Source organism: Clytia hemisphaerica, unplaced genomic scaffold, assembly GCF_902728285.1.
Source record: "Clytia hemisphaerica strain Z4C2 unplaced genomic scaffold, Clytia hemisphaerica genome assembly, whole genome shotgun sequence".
Taxonomy (NCBI): domain Eukaryota; kingdom Metazoa; phylum Cnidaria; class Hydrozoa; order Leptothecata; family Clytiidae; genus Clytia; species Clytia hemisphaerica.
In genome coordinates, this window is record NW_027103811.1 from 562,163 (window position 1) to 581,329 (window position 19,167).

The following is a 19,167-nucleotide window of genomic DNA, read 5'->3' on the forward strand; positions in this document are numbered from 1 at the left end:
AAGTTTTAATTCCTTCCATTGACTAAAGGAAGATCAGATTATCTATACGTTTTATTATCAAGGCCATATAGATTTGCTTTTCATCATTGAGAATGGTGATAAAAATAAATATTGATTTTGAGGAGGGGAGTCTGAATTTTTGTAGATTCTCTTAGATTTTTTTCATGCTATTATTGCAAAAGGTTGTCAGTCAAAATTTCATGCTACAAACCTTTGTCAATTTGACACTTTTAGTGTTCTTGCCTTCGATTTCACCATGACTGTTGGTTGGAGCGGAGATCTGGCTCCACTTGTATTTGTAGTCACCCTCTGTATGAAGGAAAGAAAGAACTTGTGAGAATCAACAATGTAATAAATTATTGAGGTCCTAATTTTTGTCTTAATCTCAGGATCAGCACGACCCTGGACACCGCTGTACATTGTACGGTGTTGTACGGTGGGGCTTGATTTAAATGTCCGGTGGGAATTAAAGGTTAACTTTGAAAACACCGTACATTTTCCCACCGTACATTTAAATTCCCACCGTACAATAGTACGGTGGGAATGCGATCGCGGAAGACAAGTTCCGTGGTCAAACTTAATGTACCCAAGAAACTTTTTCCGACTTAGAGTTTTTTCGGTAAGTCCGACCACGGTTGAATATCTAAAAATTCGCATGCTTTCTGAAACTTTAATCAAGTTAAAATGTTATTTTGGTATCGTGACGAGTCTGATGTCTGACAGTCTGAATTGATACGAATTGATGTGGATGAAGAGAACCAGGTATATTTAAAGAATCCAATATTTGAATGTTTAAAGAATCCAATTCTTCAGAATTTTTCAAAATATTTTTTGACCACTCGTTTATATTTCCTATTCCATGCTGCCATATGTTTTTTTCTGTTTGCTGCATGTACATATGTTGGATGATTCATGTTCTATATTATGAATTTTCAATGAAAGTTTTCGGGAAAGCACCACCGTACTATGTCCGGCGGTGACATCACCGTACAATGTACGGCGGTGTCCAGGGTCGTGGATCAGCAATAGTGTAAAGAAAAGGTAGAGCGTCCGGCTACGGTGCACAAGGCGGTGGGTGACAATATTTGTACTTGATGCCTCTCTGCTTGATGCTCAGCAATTAAGAGACGGATCAAGGGTAAGTTGAGAAATCCAGGGAGAAAGAGTGGCGCCCCCAACCTTCGGGTAGAGAGCTTTCGAAAGGGGAGCCTTCGGATCGTTTCCAACTGCAGTCGCAAGACCTATTTACTGTTACTAAGCAAAAAACGCTCTATGAGACTTGAAAGTAAAGCCTAGCAAAAACGAGTATCGATTATTGTTTAAAGCTACCTCCACTAAAGGAAAACATAAAATAAATTACGACAAAAATCACATACCTTTCTTTTCCTTGGGCCATGCACTGGCGTATAAAGTAATCTTGTTTTCAGGTAAGGTCAAGATGGAATCATCGCCCGCCGATACACGCAATTCGTCCGATTCTCCTGAAATGAAAGATAACACATAAATTTAGGTGACTAACAAATAAAACAAAGTTAGTGAATTCAGATTTCATAGTTTACACGGCTGAAATCATGAAGACTTCGAAAATGGAGCATCACTTGGTTTGGCTTTCCTAAACTTCATCCAACAAGTCAAATACATGATATTCATTACGTAATGTTTTTTACAGAAACATCCCAGTTATTGCCAGTGGTTTACGCTAGAGTATTGGACTCTTCAAGAAAATGTCCGTACATGGGGGGGGGAGGGGGAGGTTGGAGGATATAGTGTCCGGGGGGCAGTGAAAAATCTACAAAATTTGCCTTGTCCGGGGAGTAAACTTGCTCTGTTTGGGGGTAATTTTTCTCTGTTTGAGGTTAATTTTAAATGTCCATGGGGTCAACTGATGCTTGTCCGGGGGATTAGACCTGCTGTCAAAAGTCAATATGTCCGGGGGGGGGGGTGAATCAACCACCCTCCATATTCAATTTTTTCTGGAAAAGCCTATTGTTTGACTTTACCACTACTGGCAAAATTGGGGTGTTTTGAATATATAAAGTTCTCCTTCTGAGATAGAAAGAACAAATAAACAAACTGCTGATTCAGGTAGAACGTACACAAACAGTTTCGCACTGGCCTTTACAACTTACCATAAGAAGGGACAGACAAAGAACTCAACACAATAAAAACAAGAGATAGCACCACTGCAAACATAATATCACCATGGTTGACGATATAGTTAAGTATATTTCAATTTCATTTCCATATAAATTTATGTTTATAAATTGCCTTCTATATGAAATCCAAAGATTATGGTATTAATATGGAACAAGTATTTATTGCAACTCTCTGAAATCATACTTTCTCGTGCTAAATTCATGTCTAAAACCTTTACATATGAATAACACTAGACGTTCACAGCGAAAACGAAACGGTTCCGTATCAAGTGTGAACGTCAAAATTTGAAACGTCTTCAAACGTTTCAAAGCAAAACAAATCGAAACGGTCTCGCTCCACTTTTTTCATCGGAACGGAACTGCTCCGTTTTCTTGCTCCGAAACGTTCCGAAACCAATGTGAACACACTCGATCCGTAACGAAAATCATACCGGAACAAAACGGAAAAGTAATGTATGAACATGGTCTGATGTAGACCTTACCAAATGACTATATAATTAATTTTCTGTTTAAAGTAAACTACAGCGTGCTTGTTTTTCTAAGAACTCTTTGTCGGTTAGAAGCATTGCCTTGCGACAGCCATATCGAATAGAATGTTTATTTTAACAGGATGCAATCTCGAGAATCAACGAAAGCCGACATGTCGAAAATCTGAAAAGCTGTAAAAATCTTTAAAAATCTCCGAACACTCGAAATCATTAAAACCTGAATAAATAGTTTGAGTGGCAAGCAAATTCGTTCAATTAAACTGTTTGTCGTTAAATTTGTTTCAAAATTTCTGGTATTTAATATCAAAATCAAGCCTTTTTCGCGTTTTACTGGAGTGTTAGAAAAACAAGATTTTACTTGGTTGAAATCAATACTCGAAATTACATAACTATGTATATGAAAAATGTAATATCAATACAAGATACCAATCATGCCATCATATTATTTCATACAATCCTGTTTACACTTTCGAACTAGAAAAATGCGTTTGCGTCCCACGTAAGATGTCACGGAAGGGTTGACCCCTACCACATGTATCTCTACAGCAATTCTAAGTAATTGCAGATTGACTGACTGAACGATTTGGAATAGCCCGCAGTTCTAACACACAAGATCGAGGCAGATTTACCGTCGTCCTTAGTCAAATCAGAAGCTAACTCTCCATGTCACTGAAAAACAGAATACCACAGTACCAGCCTAGAAAGCTTAATTGATAAAGAAATGGATTTTTGTGGAAATGTGGTTGGAAATATAATTGCTTAGCAGAAACTATTTTAATAGGGCGATCAGAATTGTCTGAGAAGAGAACCACTGACCTTTCATATACCCTGGACCAAGCTATATCCGTCATCTTTGATCTGAGTTTTTTCGGAATTGGTACCCGAGAAAAAGCCATTGCAGTGTTAAAAATTAACTTCCTGGCGGAAAAAGTATTCCAGGAAATGTAGATCTAGCGCTCTCGATGGATTTTCACCGCTATTGAGTAGTGCTACCAATCAAACATTTTGTATGATCGAGAAACTTGGTCCAGGGTATATAAAGGTCAGTGGAAAGAACCTTGTCCTTGAAAATCTCCATCAGATCAATATTTATGACTCTCTGTTGACGTGAGGCCGATAGCTCTACCACCAATACCAAAAATAATCTTTTACTCAAGCATTAACAAACTCAATGCTAGCACTTATGCAAAGAGCACGATGTAAGAGAGGCTCTACTATAGGAAATATGAGATTCACAAAGAAACACAGGCACTAATTCAATCTGCAACAAAAACAAAACAAAACAAATGACACAATGTTTGTTTAAAAGCCAGACTTCTAAAATGAAAACCACACTAAAATCGAAAGTTCATTTTCATTTTACAACCAAAGCTCGAAAGGCTAAATTAGTGGGATTGCAAAATGTAAATTTTCCAAAATATTATGCTCGCGTGGTACGAGAAGAAGAGAAAAACTTGTTCTTGCTTTTGTTTAAAAATGCTGTGTAAGTGAAAGGTAAGGGATACGTTAAACTGCGTTAAATGATGTCCCTTAATAGTAATACATAGCACATTTAAAACAGCTCATTTACAACAAACTAACAAAAAAAAACATTCCTTTCCGTAATAGTTATCGAATATTTTCCAGAAACCACAGACTATCATTAGAACTACTTGCGTTACGCTCACAATCAAGGGAACAATTTTAGGTATAGAGCATTGAATTATCTACATAATCTCAATTTTTGTGAATGACCCTTCAATGTTAGCTATGTTACTTAATCCTTCGTTTCGAGTGCAAAACTCCTACTCTACTCTAAGGCCTAAAAGCCTGGAACTGCCTTTTGTGAGTTAGCCTTTAATGCAGAACTCTACCAAAAATTTCATCATAAAAGATACATATTTTCTGTTAAGACTTAAACATCGCACAGCATAATACAAAATGTCTGACCTGAAAAGTTTTAAAAACCACAATTTAAGAAATTTGAGAAATCGAAAGTTTAAAATGTCATTTCATAAGTATAATTCTCTCAAGATATCGATCACAAGAAAGGCTTTAGCAAAAAATGATTATGTAAGCTTGGGTAGTAAGAATGCTTTTGATCTAAAAGCTTCTCTTTTAGGTAGATTAATTTCGTTTTACACTTCCTGGTAGAATATCATTTCGGAAAATGCATAGATACGCAACGTTGCAAACTTCCACAATTTTAGGGTCAAATTCCAGTCAAGTTAGGGTCAAATCATGTGTACTTTGTCGAACAATCCGAAAGTAAACTTTTCCTACACCATAGGATCTCAATTTCTTACCTGGAACAACCGGACAACAAAATAAAATAGCGAGATTTTGCCTGATTTTGCTTGTGTTTTTTTCGGGCGTTCATTAATATCAAATACAAATCAAACACGTTGACCAGGAAGATACAGGCATTTTAATACATTCCAAATACTAATCACGTAAAACTACTGACTAGAGGATTAAACAATTGGTTGATGAAAATGAGGTAAAACTCTTACTTAATCCAAAGTCTAAATCTAGTAAGCTGGTTGAATCTACTTTCTCAACAAACTATATACAGCACAAAAGATTCTCAAGAAAGTTCCTCCGTTGAAAATATTTTAACTGATAATGGAATGCATCAACCAACAGTCAGGTACTGTAATTAAAAAGATTTTAGATAGCAGAGGTTGTCCGCACATACAAGAGCAATCAGTGATAAACTTAATGACCTTCTGAAATTTGTGTTCATCACAGAAATTGTGCTTAAGTAATGAGTGACTTGACCTGGCTTGACCAGTGTTACGGAAAAGTCGAGGTAACACGAAGTTGTTCTATTAAAAAATGGAATGGAAAATGTTTTTTAATTAACGTTCACACATATGCTTACACTGCAGTAGCGTAGCCAGGAGGGGTGCAAAATTTATGTAGGAGAACAGATTTCTATGGCACTGTAATCGTTTATTCATGGTACTAAAAGATAATTATAATGGCATAAAAATCTGCTCTCCTACACAAATTTTGTGCCCCTCTTGGCTACGCTAGTGCACTGAAGGGACATAACGTATGACCCACAGAAACCACTTGAGACTGTTTTTGACATCCTAAGGCTGAATTTATATGGAACTGCACAATATTCAAACTTCAAGTACTTTTGGTTTTGGACATTTGTTCGGCCTCAAGACGTCAAAAATTGTCCGAAGTTTTTCATTGTGGTAATCCGGTATTTTATCTGAGTATCATGGTATGTTCAGAAAAGATCAGCCCGCATCTACCAGTTTAGATTTAACTTTTGCTTGTTCACCTGGTTTTGTTTCTTTTCGTCAATTTTGATTCCTTATGACACTTAGTAAGACCTCAGAACTTAAAAAATGGCAGCTTATTTTTCAAAAGTCACAATCATGGACAAAATATTTGAGACAAAGGGGATTTCCCGGCGAAATTTTTTAAACACCACAAATGATTTTTAAGCACGTTAAACTCCAGTTGGAAAGTAGATTTTTAACACTGAGTTTTCACATGAGACTTGAGACTTAGCTCAAATTTGCTCCAATAAGGCTTGGAATATAGCCTAGAAGCCACCGAACCCCTCCAAAATCGAAATATTCAATGAAAGAAAGTGGAAGTGCTAAAATAGCAATTCTCGCTCGAACTTTAAATTCTGAAAAACGTGAAAATACACTAAAATTTCAATCCATCTCGAGTATGATTACATGAGTCTCATTTTCAGAATATTCTGATAAATCTTTACTAAAATCAAGATCTTCGAAAGTTCGACACATCCGACAAAATCACATCCCATTTACGAGGCAAACATTTTTCGCGTTTTTTGACCATGATGAAATTTTTGATATCATTTTACCTTAGAAAAAAAGGTTGGAGTTTTTTTTACCTTTTTAGTAAAATGATTTTTATTCTTCCCCATTTATCAGTTTGAGTAATAGAATGAAAAAGAAATAGACGGAGTGAAAAAAAGAAAATAGAAAATTTGTGATAAGTTAAGTGAAAAAATCAAAAGACCTTAAAAAAAAGGTTTCTCTTTCAAAATAGAGATTTTGATACGGTCTAATTTTATCAGCCATCAGATGTTAGAAAAGCAAAACTACTGAGAAAACTTGAGAAAATGTATAACTTCGGAAAAGGAAGATATGGCTACACGAAAATGCTTCTGAGGTGTAAGTATTATCGATTCTTCTAACCTTTAATTCTACAAGAGGAAGGGCCTGTTCAATCCTATCAATGCAGTTACAAACCAGTGAAAAAAGGGTACGAGAACGTCATCCTTTTTACCCCTTGAAGAGCAAAATTTGATCTGATCTGATTACCTAACCCAAAGATCGCTTTCTGACAAAGTTACAAACCAGTGAAAACACTAAGCTTACTTTTTACCCCTTGAAGAGAAACTTTACGGATCCAAAGATCCCTTTAGGACTGATTCTTAGACATGGCTCCCTTTAAATCTGTTGTGAAATTTCAATGTTTCCATTTAACTAGTAGCATGTATCAGTAGAAACCATAAAAGACAAACTTCCAACAAAAAAACAGTCACCCCACAAACCAACAGACACTTTTTACGAATACTATGGAAAATACTATAACACTATCAAGACTATCCTTAATGTCAATAACAGGGATTAAAGTGATTATTATCAAATAAATCTTCACTTAAAATACTTGAATGAAATAGTGACGTACTCAGGACAAGCTTGTCTACAATCACGATAAAATCTACAATCAACAAAATCTCAAATTTGGATAAACAGAGTCAGCAATAACAGAAAAAAAATCTTCAATCATCCCAAAACATTTTTACAAAACAATGTAACTTGTAAAATATGAATTTAAATTGTCATATCTTTGCTTGGGAATGTTGTCAGTTATTTTTTCATAGGTCTTACTGTGAATTTTTGAAGAATCATTGACCACTGCTGACCCTAAGGCACTCTGGTTAAACTCTGGTTGGTTCAGTGACTACCCAAGATTGCTGGCCTATCCAAATGAAAAAAAACGACAATATCGTATAGTTAATTCTATAGAAATGTTTTAAAATGAAGGTTAGCAAGGTATAGTTAAGTTTTAAGTGGGATTGAAATATGATCTTTTTCACGTCTCTGGGGACCTTACAATCGAAATCGCTAGCAAATGAAAGTAGATTTAACTTTAAAGTTATTTATAAGAAATCTAATTCGATATTATTTAGTACCATTTTCCAGGAAGGCTCTATCATTATATTACACTTAAATGTTCTTAAATGACAAAATTTTAAATCTTACATTGCCAGTATAGCATACCCCTAAAAGTATATAATTTCTATAATTTTGAAATGAATTTTCAATCATTTTTTATATTCTTACAAGTTACAGAAAGTTTTTTAAAGAGATGAAAATTGCACAGTAATATTTCAATTACCACTTTCAATACCACTTTCGATACTCATGCAAGTCTAAATTTGAATGGTTCTAATAAATACAGGAAAAATACATGATTTGAACAGGTATTACAAATAACAAGAAATTTCACAAAGCATTTTCATGTTTTTAAGTTGAAGGAGTCTAATTTCTTCACACTCTATTGCCAGTGTATTTGGAAAGCTGGATGCCTTTTTAGAATCTGTATTTACTTTTACAGAGTATCATATTTCCTGTATTTTCTAATTCAACTCTTTTGTTTTCAATTTTTAATTTTGGAAGACTTTCCATTAAAAAACTATTTAATTCTGACCAGAACTACTTAAATGAAAAAGGCTTTTGTTCATCAAAAAGTTGTGGTGTTAAAACTCAAAACAAATTCAATACCTACTGTAATACTTATTTCTATTTCAAGAAAATACTATCCAAATAAAAACAGAGAAACTGAAAGATAATTACTCTCCATACCTGAAAATCTATAAAATCTATTAAAGCCTTAGAGGCAACTCACCCTCAGTAGATCCAGAGACCTTCACGGTTGGCGGTGGTGTAGTTAAAATTAGGTTTTCTGTAGTTGTCACTGTAAGATTGGTAGATTTGGTGTTCCTGGGATCCTTTACTGCCTTCTTTACTGACATTTGTTCTATGAAAAAAAAAAATTATAATTTGTTTCTGCTCTCGATCAAGTCTTTGACAAATATAAAAATATGCTTTTGTGCAAAAGACCTACCAAATCCAGTTCCTTGGTCTTCTCCAGATGTAATGTTTACATATGTTGGTAAAGAACTCTAGATAATGAAACAAAATACAAAGTTTAGCATATAAAATTTTGCAGAAAAATTATCAAAGCCAGCCAACCTCCCATCAATTATCTAGATAGCTTTTTGTTCTATCAATCAATTAATCAAATTCTTTAATCCATTTCATTGGCAATCAAAATCATCTTTGGGCTTTCTTAAAAAAAAATTTAAGAATTCTTAGAACTAAGCTATGCGATATAGAACAATTTCAAACATACAGTTTGCTTATTTGAATATCTATTGTACGAATCTTTCTATAGTTCGAGCTTTTTTCCAGTCCATGTCAAGGAAAAACCCTCTTAGAATCTCTCTGTAATTGGAAAAAATGAAGTTCCCTGTCTGAGTTCAGCTGTATTTCTTACATTTCGATTGTCTGAGCGATCATCGACATCATTATTGTCAACTGTTGGTGTTGTGATCGGTTTTCTTGAAGTAAATCCTCTAGTTGGATTATAAATGTGTTGTTTTGTTGCATTCTGGGATCGCCCAGTAAAAGATTGTGATTGAGATGGTTTGAGTGTGGTATGCTTGACTGAGTTGGTTGGGTTGGTTTTGAAAGGTATGGTTGTTGATGATGACGTTGTAGGAACAGCCCGAATAGGGTGATTGATTGCTTTTGGAAGAACTGTAGATAAATATTGAAGTTATATCTATTAATCAATTTCAAACTTTTCTTATATTGTAGAGATTTCAGTAACAGAAGTAAGGACATAGATAAAATCCAGTAATCTTGCTTTTGAAGAAAAAGAATAATTCAAAATCATTGGTAAGAATAAAATAGTATAAACACAGTATTGAACAGACTAAAAAAGTCTTATTTCGTATTATTTAGACTTTTCTTAAAAATATCACAACCCTGGAAATTCTTTTAAAGATTCTTTGTCCCCCCGAAAAATGCTATGGCTATGCTATGAAAACAAAAATAAATACCTTCTTGCAGATGAGTACATTGAGCGTCAGAATTGCCATTCTCTTGATCTTCATCATCGTCTTCTCCAGAATATGTATTACTTTCCGCACATTTTGGAATCACTTTTTGTAAATATTTGGACAAGTGCGCAATTTCAAACGCATCAGAACAATCTCCTGCAAGAATTTCAGTGCATTCATCTTCACAAACATTTATTGATTTTGGGGTGCTTGAAAGTTTAGAGCATTGTGGATAGAAGCGGTAACATATAGCTTGAAGAGCAATGGTTTTGCATTTTCCAGTCAAACGGCTGCTAATCAGTTTAATGGGTTTTTGTAATCTTTTGTCCAAGTCTGTGTTATTCTTGTTACTTGTGAAATAATACATTGCATTGGGATCAACATAATTCGCACATGCATGACCAGAAATCTGTCGACAAAATCCTTTCCCTCTGAAATAAAATTATAATAGTAATCTGCAGCAATTGAATGAAAACATATCTATTTGTTTTTTTGAAATTTTGCCATTCCAAAAGTTAATTTAAAGAAAAAACAACAAAGTTTTATTTTAAAATTGAGCAAAAGCTTTTCGATTAAAAATCCTCTTCAGTGCTCTATACAAGCGATGTTATAAATTGGAAATCAAAAAAGTTGCAATTTATGTGTTTAAAATCAATTAAAGTACCTATTTGTTTCTTAAAGTTGAATAAAATTAAACTTAGTAAACAATTGGTTGTTACAGTTACAGTTTTTACTTTGATTGCTAAAATATTATGTCTTATTTTTAAGATATTAAAGTTACACTAGAACTGCAAATTTAATCATTATAATAAGGGTTAAATACCGTTTAACTCTCACAAGTGCTGGTAAATCTTTATCTAGTGCTGTGCTGAAATGTTTAAAATAAAGCTTTCAAAGTCATTATAATATGATTATTCAGAGCAACATAAAGGCAAGTGTACATTGTCTTAAAACTTTTACTTTAGGGGTTAAAAGTTTTATTATCATATTTTTATTAAGAAAAATTATGTTCTTATTAAATTCCAGTTTTTCAAAAAATTACAATACTGGGTGCGCCAGAAAAAAGTATACAAGTTTGTCGAGATATTGTAGGCTTTAGGATGAGAATTTTTATTTGATTCTTTTTTCATTGTATAGGGGAAAATCTAACTTAAACTTTGGTATATAAAACTTCAAAATCGGTTCAGTCAATCAAAAGTTATGATACAAAAAACTGAAAATCTTGACTTACCCAAAAATTCAAAATTCATTGAGGTATGTGTTCACCTTTCTTGACACATTCTCTTTAATTGATCATAATCATATCTTTAGAACAACAAATTTTTATATATCAAAAGTATATATTTTCTGAAAGCCAATAATATTCTCTTTCTAATGGTAAAAGTTTCAGCTGAATTTAAAAAACTGGGTAGGACATAATTAAAATCTTAAGAATTTTAACCTTACCTACTTCAAAGAAGTTAAAGTCACCCATAGCTTTTGAATTTTGAAAAAATAATTTTGATACTATGTTCCCAATAGATTGAACTAAAAAAGTGTCTTGGGATTTTTTTTGGAATTGACTTTAACTCTTTAAATCCTAATCAATTTGAAATTTTTAACGAGATGATTGCTGTTTATTTGAGTAATCAGTGAAATGTGTCAAAAATATTACTATTCAATAGAGGTGAGAATAAACATCAGCTGAATTCTCTCTTTTGTCTTTGTTGTTTCCGAAAGAGACAATTATTTGAGTAAATAATCCATCATAAGACGAACTTTGTTTTGAAATTTAAATGGTTATAACTCTGGATCAAAAAAAGATTTTAAGATCGCGATTTTGCCAAAATGAAATCCAGTAACTTTTCTTCAACTTTAACTGAAAAAATTTTTTTTGACAAAAAATGGGAAAAAAGGTGTACAATGTACAATGTACATGTACAATTACCAATATTATCAAGGGTATTTCGATAAAATTTTCTAAGCATTTTTTTTGGTAAAATGTTGGTCTTTAAGCTTTCCTCAACTCATTGGATATTAAAATAATTCAAATTAAGCCTCAAAACTAAAATCAGGGCGTCGAAGTATCGATATGGTGGCATTTTGAAAGTTTCACTTGAAAATTGGATGTTTTTTTTAGTTTTTAGCTATTTAGCAGGAATCTTTGAATTTTTATGGAGATTTTTACTTTCTTAGCAAAGTTTGAGCTCTAGCGACCTTAAATCAACCATTTTACAGTTACCAATTGACAATTTTATTCATTTATGGCTATTTAACTGTTTAAGTGACAATAAACAAAGAGAAAATTTTGTTCCTTGTTTCTAATGAATTTTGAATTTTTGGTTAAGTCGAAATTTTCAGTTTTTTTAGCATAACTTTTGATTGACTAAACCTATTTTAAAGTTTTATATACCAAAGTTTAAGTTAGATTTTCCCCTATACAATGGAAAAAGAATCAAATAAAAATTCTCATCCTAAAGCCTACAATATCTCGAAAAACTTGTATACCTTTTTCTGGCGCACCCGGTATAGATTTTAAGTGAAAATTAAAATCTGAGGATGGAATTGTACACACTGTGCCTCACCTTCTAAAGAGCTAAACTTAAAAGTATATATTATTTAATAGAAGCTCTTTTCTTGCGTATTCAGAGACTGCAGATAAAAGTGACTTACTCATTTGATATGATGCTGTGTGAATCAACCTCTGAGGTAGCCACTGATAAATATATAAACAATAAAGTTAAAAAATTTTACAACCCAAGAGATTTCATCCCGGAATTGAAATTTGACTATTTTCCTATTTTGTTAGATTTTTTCTTGTTTAAAAATATTTATTTCTAGGTGGAAAGGGAGGATTTTGAATTGATTGGTATTTCCCTAAGGACATACAAAATAAATAGATTATATTTATACAGGAGTATCAACAAAGAATTTATTATTTTGGGAATAGCTCAATGTTATACCTTTTTTGTTACTGCTTGCTGAACCTTTTCTAAAAAGTTGTGGGTTATAATTTGAATCTCTATCACTGATTGCTTTACAAGAACTTGATTTTGTACAAACAACTTGAAAACATGTCTTGTATCCAGTATCTGGTTGAGTCAAAAGTAGCGCTTGTTGACAAGATTTCCGCATACAGCACAAAGAAGCACATTCATTCAGCGTATCTGCATCCCCTAACCTAGTAAAATTTCCTGCTTTTGTGCCTCCTTCAAGCGTAAATCCTCTTAGATATTCGCCACCTTGTACACAAGTCCTGTAATCTCTACGAAAACTGCTAGAAATCCTTGAGCGATGATGATGGCGAGATGCAGCAGATGGCTGTCTATCATTTGAAGAGTCATATTCATTTGATGTCTCATAATCATTAAAGTCTTGTTGCCTTCCTCTTTTATCTCTATATAGATCGTCAGTCCTCCAAGAAAAAGCTTGATCAACAAGTACAGTAACTAATAAAATTGAAACCCAGAATGTATTCAATTGAAAATGAATGCTGGACTTTTGCTTGCTTCTTTTTGGGTCAAGCAGTGTGCATGTGCATTTTTCCATGTCCCTCAATAACATTTATAGACCTTTTTTCAAAGAGGCCACCCTGTTGAATAATTATGTAGTCCAGCAGAAAAAACAATGATAAAACCATGCATAATTATTACAATATGCATGATACAGTAATTATGCATGGCTCTATCATTGTTTTTATGGCTGGACTACATAATTATTCAACAGGACATCCTTTTTGAAAAAAGGTCTATTTAAGTATGATTGTATATAGCCAATGAAAGCAGTAAGATACTCCAATACTACAATACCATCAAAAATTTTACTATTATTTTCCTGAAAAAAAAACACACCACTACTCCGCCATCTTGAAAATGAAATCACTTCTTTGTTTTGATTTTTTTATGGCAGACGTCTTCAATTTTTTATAAGAAAGTCCTCTCCTTACAAAGTTTTTCTTCAAAACAAAAGAAACTGATGAAAGAAATGCATTTCTATAAAGTAGATACAAACCTCAGCTGTGATTGTGTAGACCAGCACGCCATTCACAATTTTTCTGAAATTCTGTTTTCAAAATGTTTGTTTATATTTTTTCGCGGTAAAAAAATCGAACGTTTTGTCACCCTTCTTCTTTGTTGTTTGGCGGGAAATTTTTCCTAGCTTGTATGGATTGTGCACCAAAAACAACTTCTGCGGTGGAGTTATCGTGATCTCGAAGAAAATCTTCGATCAAAAAGTTAATTGTGTACAATTTAACATAAATGCTGCAAGTATAAACTAAGCAATGACAACGGAAAAAGTTTGGAAACTTGAAAAATATGGTCGTTTTGTTCAGTCCAACAACCAAAACACTCAAGGAATTCAGGGAAAGTGGCAAGTAAGTAAAAAAAGACCCAGGCAATTCAAGGTTCAAGGGGTTTGTTTTGTAACTTGAATCATAGTCATAGGCAGTGGCGGCCTGGCAGGGGGTGCAGGGTGTGCAGTGCACCACCCAGAAAGATCTGAAAGGGGCGCCAAAAGAGTTTTTCAAGGGGGCGCCAAAATTTTGTTGATGTTTAATTGGGCGATTTGGTGCCCTTCGACAAGTTTATAGCGCCTTCTATAAGTGCAATGTTGATTTTTTTCGCCTGCGGCGCTTCATTTTATTTTACACTCTTGCTTCCTTTCTCTTGAATTTTTTCAAAACTATCAACATTGAATCGTGAAAAGTTAAAGCAAGAGAAGGGTTGTGTATCCACCAAGGGTTAAAGAGGATGCTGTCCCCCAAAATGAGAGATTGCCAAAAAGATCGAAACTTGTTTCAAACCACATTCGTATAAATAAAAGTTTTTTAACTCAAAGATTCCGGGCGTTACTTTCAACATTCAACCAGTCACCTGCTCTGACTTTTAATATTTCCACTTATTTATGGAGGGCGCAAGTAAGGACAAAAATATCAGGGGCGCCAATTTCATAGTTTGCACCACCAAGAAAATTAAGCCAGGTCGCTACTCATAGGAGAAAGAGTGGAAGAAGTTAGTCCGGCAACACGGGTCGTATGCTTGAATAAAGGTTTTTCAGTTTTGTCGAATTTTGCCCACTGATATTTCCATAAAAAATACGCAGCTTATTGTTTTATATGTTCTAGCTATACTCAAGTACAGAGGACGCACCGTTATGTATCTCGCTGAAAAGGCCTTTGAATTTGATTTTACAACATGGAAAGGAGGTTTTAGTAAGCTATGAATATATGCCGCCACAGGCCACCAGTCGTTCGAGCCTAGGGCTGCTGGTTTCAACTAACATAATTCATACGGTTTTGTAGAGGTCTGCGATTCAGACTAATGGAGCCCGGGGGGGGGGGGGTACTTAGGCTTTTTTGGACTTCCAAAAGTCCTGCTAAGGGTCGGAAAAATCAGAAAATCAAATTTCAGTCCCACTAAGGGTCGGAAAAATAGGAAAATTTCAAGTTCAACAACTGGTCAAATTTGTCCCGCTAAGGGTCGTAAACTTCCCAAAATTTTCCTTTGTTTTCTCCTTTTTAGTCTCGGTAAGGGTACAACAAAGGTCATAATATTTTGATAATTTTGGTTATTTCAACGTTTTTCATAATTTAAAGTTCCGGCGAGAAAGTTGATTTTGGGCTATCTCTTTAATTTAATCGAATATTTCGATTCGGAATTCTTACAATTTTTGTATTATAAAGGCTTTCATAGAGCTCTAGGGTCACATTACATGAGATAGAAAATAGTAGACTTCAACTTTTGACTTTCTTTTGAGATTTATCATGAAAATTGAGATTTTTAGCTTGGAAAATGCAGGCAAAATTTGAACTTTTAAACCGCTAAGTGTCACATCAAAACTCCAGCATTTTTAGAAAGGTTAGTGTCTGTAGTTTTCAAAACATATATGGTTTGATATGTGACACTTAGCGGTTTTCGAGATATTTGGACATTTGTGGTTACCTTAAGCATTTTCGTGATGAGAATTTCGATTGAAAATTTGAGTTTTTTCTCGCTCTTGGACATTTATACATACTTTTAAGCAATTTCTCTTTAGAATATAATGTCTCTAAGGTAATCACACAAAATGAACTGATTTAGAAGCTGAATTTAGTTCAGAATCTTCAAAAATATGCATTTTTCACTTTTTTTGATTTTTCATCAAAATCTGGTTTTCAGTCAACTTTGGAGCCACATAACTTGAGTTACAAATCAGATACAGACCTGAAACTTTGGCATCTGATCAGAAATTTATTCAAGATTCCATAAATTATATTAATAAAGCAAAATTTTAACTTTCGTTTTTTCCCTATTTCCACCTCTGGGCCCACTGTGCCCCCCCCCCCGTCAGCTCGCAACCCTAGCCTAGTACCCCCCCCCCCCCCCGATAAGAATTTAAACCTCACTCGAAACTTTATAAAATCGACACGTCTCTATAAACTCAAACTAATCCCCCGAAGTGGTGCTTATACACTAAATCTAGTCTGATTGCTACAGATCCGGTGAGACCCCTTTACCCTTTCCACTGAAAAAAATTGAACAAAGAACTAACCCCGGAGGAAAAAAAAACCTAAGGAATTTTCCAAACCCATCGACAATCGGTCCCGCAATTTTAGCCTCTATCTCGTTACCGCAATCTGAATCAAAAGTATTAAGTATCAAAGATAAGAAGCACGAGGTCGTTACATGATGCCGTTACGTGATGCCTAATGGTGCTAATGATGCTAGTGCCAGCCCAATTCTAATCTGATCCCATAAAATTTCACATTTCAATAGGAATCATTCAGTTTGATCAAATCGAAAGAATGGCTGAAGGTGATCAACAAGACAGATAGTGTTTTGTTCCTTTGCAAGAAAGAGGTAACCTGAATTTATGACTGGTTTTTCTTATGAGCTCTGGTTGGCTCAAGGTTCGGCTTGCTAGAAAAGTTCACGTGAGCATTAATTGATTTCAACGACGTCAAAAAGGGTTTAACCCAAGTTTAGCTTCGTTCACCACACTAGCCTGCCTTCTTGCCTGTCTTCCACTGTTGGGGACACTCGATTTAAAAAGGAAAAAAATGGCCAGATTTTTCAAAATTTTGCCAAAATTTCTTTTTACATCGACCTCGCTGGTTTTACTATCTTTTTACACCCTTATGCCCTTTATTCCGACCCTTACAGTACATTTTGGGAAGCCTGAAAAACGCACAGAATCCTTGCACTCTAACACAAATATTCACAGAAAACGTGTTCAGGTTATGGAAAATTCGACTTTTTGATTGAGCCCCACGGTAAGAAGGCGTTCGTGTTCATTCATAATTTTCAAAATTGACATCTGCAAAAATAGAATTATTTCTCTCGTCCATCATACAAACTTTTAATCAATCAATCATCAATCAATAGGACAAAGTTCGTCGATTTCGCATCAAGTTTACGGACGGTGTCCAACAATGTAATGCTTTCATCGATTCCATCGCAAATCATACAAATGTGCAACGAATCATCGAGACATCTTCGCAAAAAGTGACGTCATCAAAAATGGAGATATCTCCTTCTGGTCCGCAAATTATTACCGTCAAGTCACTAACTCAGGTATAAAACTTTTAAGTTTATGGCGTCATTACTATGTACACCCCTGTGTTACAGACCCGCTGGGACCCCAGCCCCACTGGAAAATTTGGTATAAGTTTCGTCCACGGTGGGAAAAATACCCTAGACTTTCAGCCCCACTCCGAAATTGACTTTGATTTTATCCCTATTCGAAATTCCATGTTTTAAATTGCACTCCAAAACCATCCCCACTGGATATCTTAAACTTGGAACAATCAAACCCTGGAACAATAGGATTTCTATCCCCCATTGCGATTTCAATAGGAATTTTATCCTCACTGAGGGAAAAAGTTCCACCGGGGCTATGAGACAGGGGTGTCTATGTAGTTAAAACTTAAAGTCTAATGAAGCGAATCAGTTTGTAGAAAAAGGTAAGAATACTATTGGGGAACCATTGAACTTGATCAACACTCTTACTGTTTCTCGTCAGCCTCGTACCCCTCCCGCCTCTCCGCCATTGATTCGCCCTGGCTTTCGAGGTTAGATTCTCATTAAAAGGAACAATGGAGGAAGGATGTCAGAAAGGGTTATGTGAGTCATAAACTACAATTCATGATATTCAAGACGTTGTGCTTTCTTCGGAAGCATCCAGGTTTTTAACAGTAGTGGCGAATCTAAGAAATTTAAGCTAGAGAAAAATGGTTTAAAATTTGCCCCTCCTGGTAAGTCCGGGGAGATTCCGTAGAAAACATTACGTAATGAATATCATGAATACTTTGTGTTTTCAGAGTGTAATGAACAATGGTGAAGGTCTACCGGAACAATATCAATCCAACATAAACATTACCAGCAATGAGACGATCACCACAAACCTGGTGAAAACTTGTCTTTTGGATGTCAACTTTCCTACTTTCGTGGAATCAATTGAAAAGACTCTTGACACAATGCTTTCTTAGAAAGAACTATCTTGTGTAAAAATAAATTGGATTTATGATCCGCAATCCTATGCGACACTCTTCGATTCTGAGAGCTTTCAATGACGCTATTGATTGTTTAAAGAGAAAAGGCGACCTAAAGATCTTAGGCCATCTTAGCCCTTTGTAGCCTTTAATGGTCAAGATATAAACAGTGACCAGCAGTAACTGCATGGGCATCAAAGTATTTTTTTATTGTTGAAGCCGTTTATTAAAAAACTTTGTATAAAATCTTAAGTACAAAATCCCTTGTTAAAATATTTACACAATTTACATTTATTTATTTATAAAAACTGTACATTATTAGGGTGGGGCGTCAAATGTCAAAGTCAGAAAATTCAAGATGTAGTGTTTTTTTATGAAAATTTAACCTATTGTGAGGCATTCTGCGCAATTTTTAAGGTCAGAAGTCCAAAATTGGCCGAACCCCCCTCGGGGTACTGATTCGCACTACAGGCAAAAATTGGAAAAAATGGCATTTTCTGGCCTTTTCAGGCCTGTAAATATGTTAAAACTATTGCAAATCTTATTTTTTTCATTTGCTGTACTAAACTTTATGAAGAAACAAAAAAATAATCATATTGGGTTGAAAATTGTGCCCATTGGAGCCCTAAATGAGTCGTTTTAAGCCAATTTTGGGTAGCAAAATGCTTTTTAAGGCCAATTTTGCAAGCTCATAAACTTTAAACTGATTAAATCACATGTCTGAAATTTTCAGAGATGAAAGTCTTCAATAAAGTCTTTAAGCAAAATGAATGCCTTAAAAATGCTATTTTTTGATAAATATGATTTTTTTTTTTGCTAAAAAGCAATTTTTGAAGACGCCATAATGAATTTTTAAAAAAAGTGAAAAACTTGAAATTCATTTTGCTTAAAGACTTTATTGAAGACTTTCATCTCTGAAAATTTCAGACATGTGATTTAATCAGTTTAAAGTTTATGAGCTTG

At 34.4% G+C, this 19,167-nt stretch overlaps 3 protein-coding genes across 4 annotated transcripts in view; 1 reads left to right on the forward strand and 2 right to left on the reverse strand.

Annotated features, from left to right (window-relative positions):
- LOC136806586 (dyslexia-associated protein KIAA0319-like protein) overlaps positions 1-8,831 on the reverse strand; it is a 66,557-nt gene extending 57,726 nt beyond the window's left edge. The window contains exons 1-4 of one of the 2 annotated variants that reach the window (XM_067063176.1): positions 8,756-8,831; positions 8,537-8,668; positions 1,377-1,481; positions 212-309 (exon numbers count right to left, since the gene is read on the reverse strand). In XM_067063176.1, coding sequence (XP_066919277.1) covers positions 212-309; positions 1,377-1,481; positions 8,537-8,663 — 330 coding nt within the window. In that variant the 5' untranslated portion in view covers positions 8,664-8,668; positions 8,756-8,831. Of the gene's footprint in view, positions 1-211; positions 310-1,376; positions 1,482-2,129; positions 2,259-8,536; positions 8,669-8,755 lie in introns of those variants that run through there. The other variant, XM_067063177.1, reaches the window with a different exon arrangement.
- Positions 8,685-13,283, reverse strand: LOC136806605 (uncharacterized). The gene is made up of 6 exons (XM_067063198.1): positions 12,698-13,283; positions 12,408-12,450; positions 10,579-10,623; positions 9,756-10,186; positions 9,188-9,450; positions 8,685-8,813 (listed from the first exon to the last, which is right to left on the reverse strand). The coding sequence occupies exons 1-6, from the start codon at positions 13,281-13,283 to the stop codon at positions 8,685-8,687; spliced, it is 1,497 nt and encodes a 498-aa protein (XP_066919299.1).
- A 523-nt stretch (positions 13,284-13,806) lies between these two features.
- On the forward strand, positions 13,807-18,327 carry LOC136806588 (meiotic recombination protein REC114-like). The gene is made up of 5 exons (XM_067063178.1): positions 13,807-14,109; positions 14,860-14,946; positions 16,490-16,573; positions 17,099-17,287; positions 18,034-18,327. Exons 1-5 carry the CDS (start codon positions 14,017-14,019, stop codon positions 18,199-18,201), a joined length of 621 nt encoding a protein of 206 aa, XP_066919279.1. The 5' UTR covers positions 13,807-14,016; the 3' UTR covers positions 18,202-18,327.
- The last annotated feature ends 840 nt before the right edge of the window (positions 18,328-19,167 follow it).

Bases quoted from the DNA above. Each gene is read 5' to 3' on its own strand.
- LOC136806605 (XM_067063198.1), bottom strand. From the start codon at position 13,283: ATGGAAAAATGCACATGCACACTGCTTGACCCAAAAAGAAGCAAGCAA. The intron at 12,451-12,697 runs GTATAACATTGA...TATATTTATCAG, and splicing joins AGCAAGCAGTAACAAAAAAG to TGGCTACCTCAGAGGTTGAT. The intron at 8,814-9,187 runs GTAAGAAATACA...TTCATTATCTAG, and splicing joins ATCGCTCAGACAATCGAAAT to AGTTCTTTACCAACATATGT.
- LOC136806588 (XM_067063178.1), top strand. From the start codon at position 14,017: ATGACAACGGAAAAAGTTTGGAAACTTGAAAAATATGGTCGTTTTGTT. The intron at 14,947-16,489 runs GTAAGCTATGAA...ACATTTCAATAG, and splicing joins AACATGGAAAGGAGGTTTTA to GAATCATTCAGTTTGATCAA. The intron at 17,288-18,033 runs GTATAAAACTTT...TTGTGTTTTCAG, and splicing joins CCGTCAAGTCACTAACTCAG to AGTGTAATGAACAATGGTGA.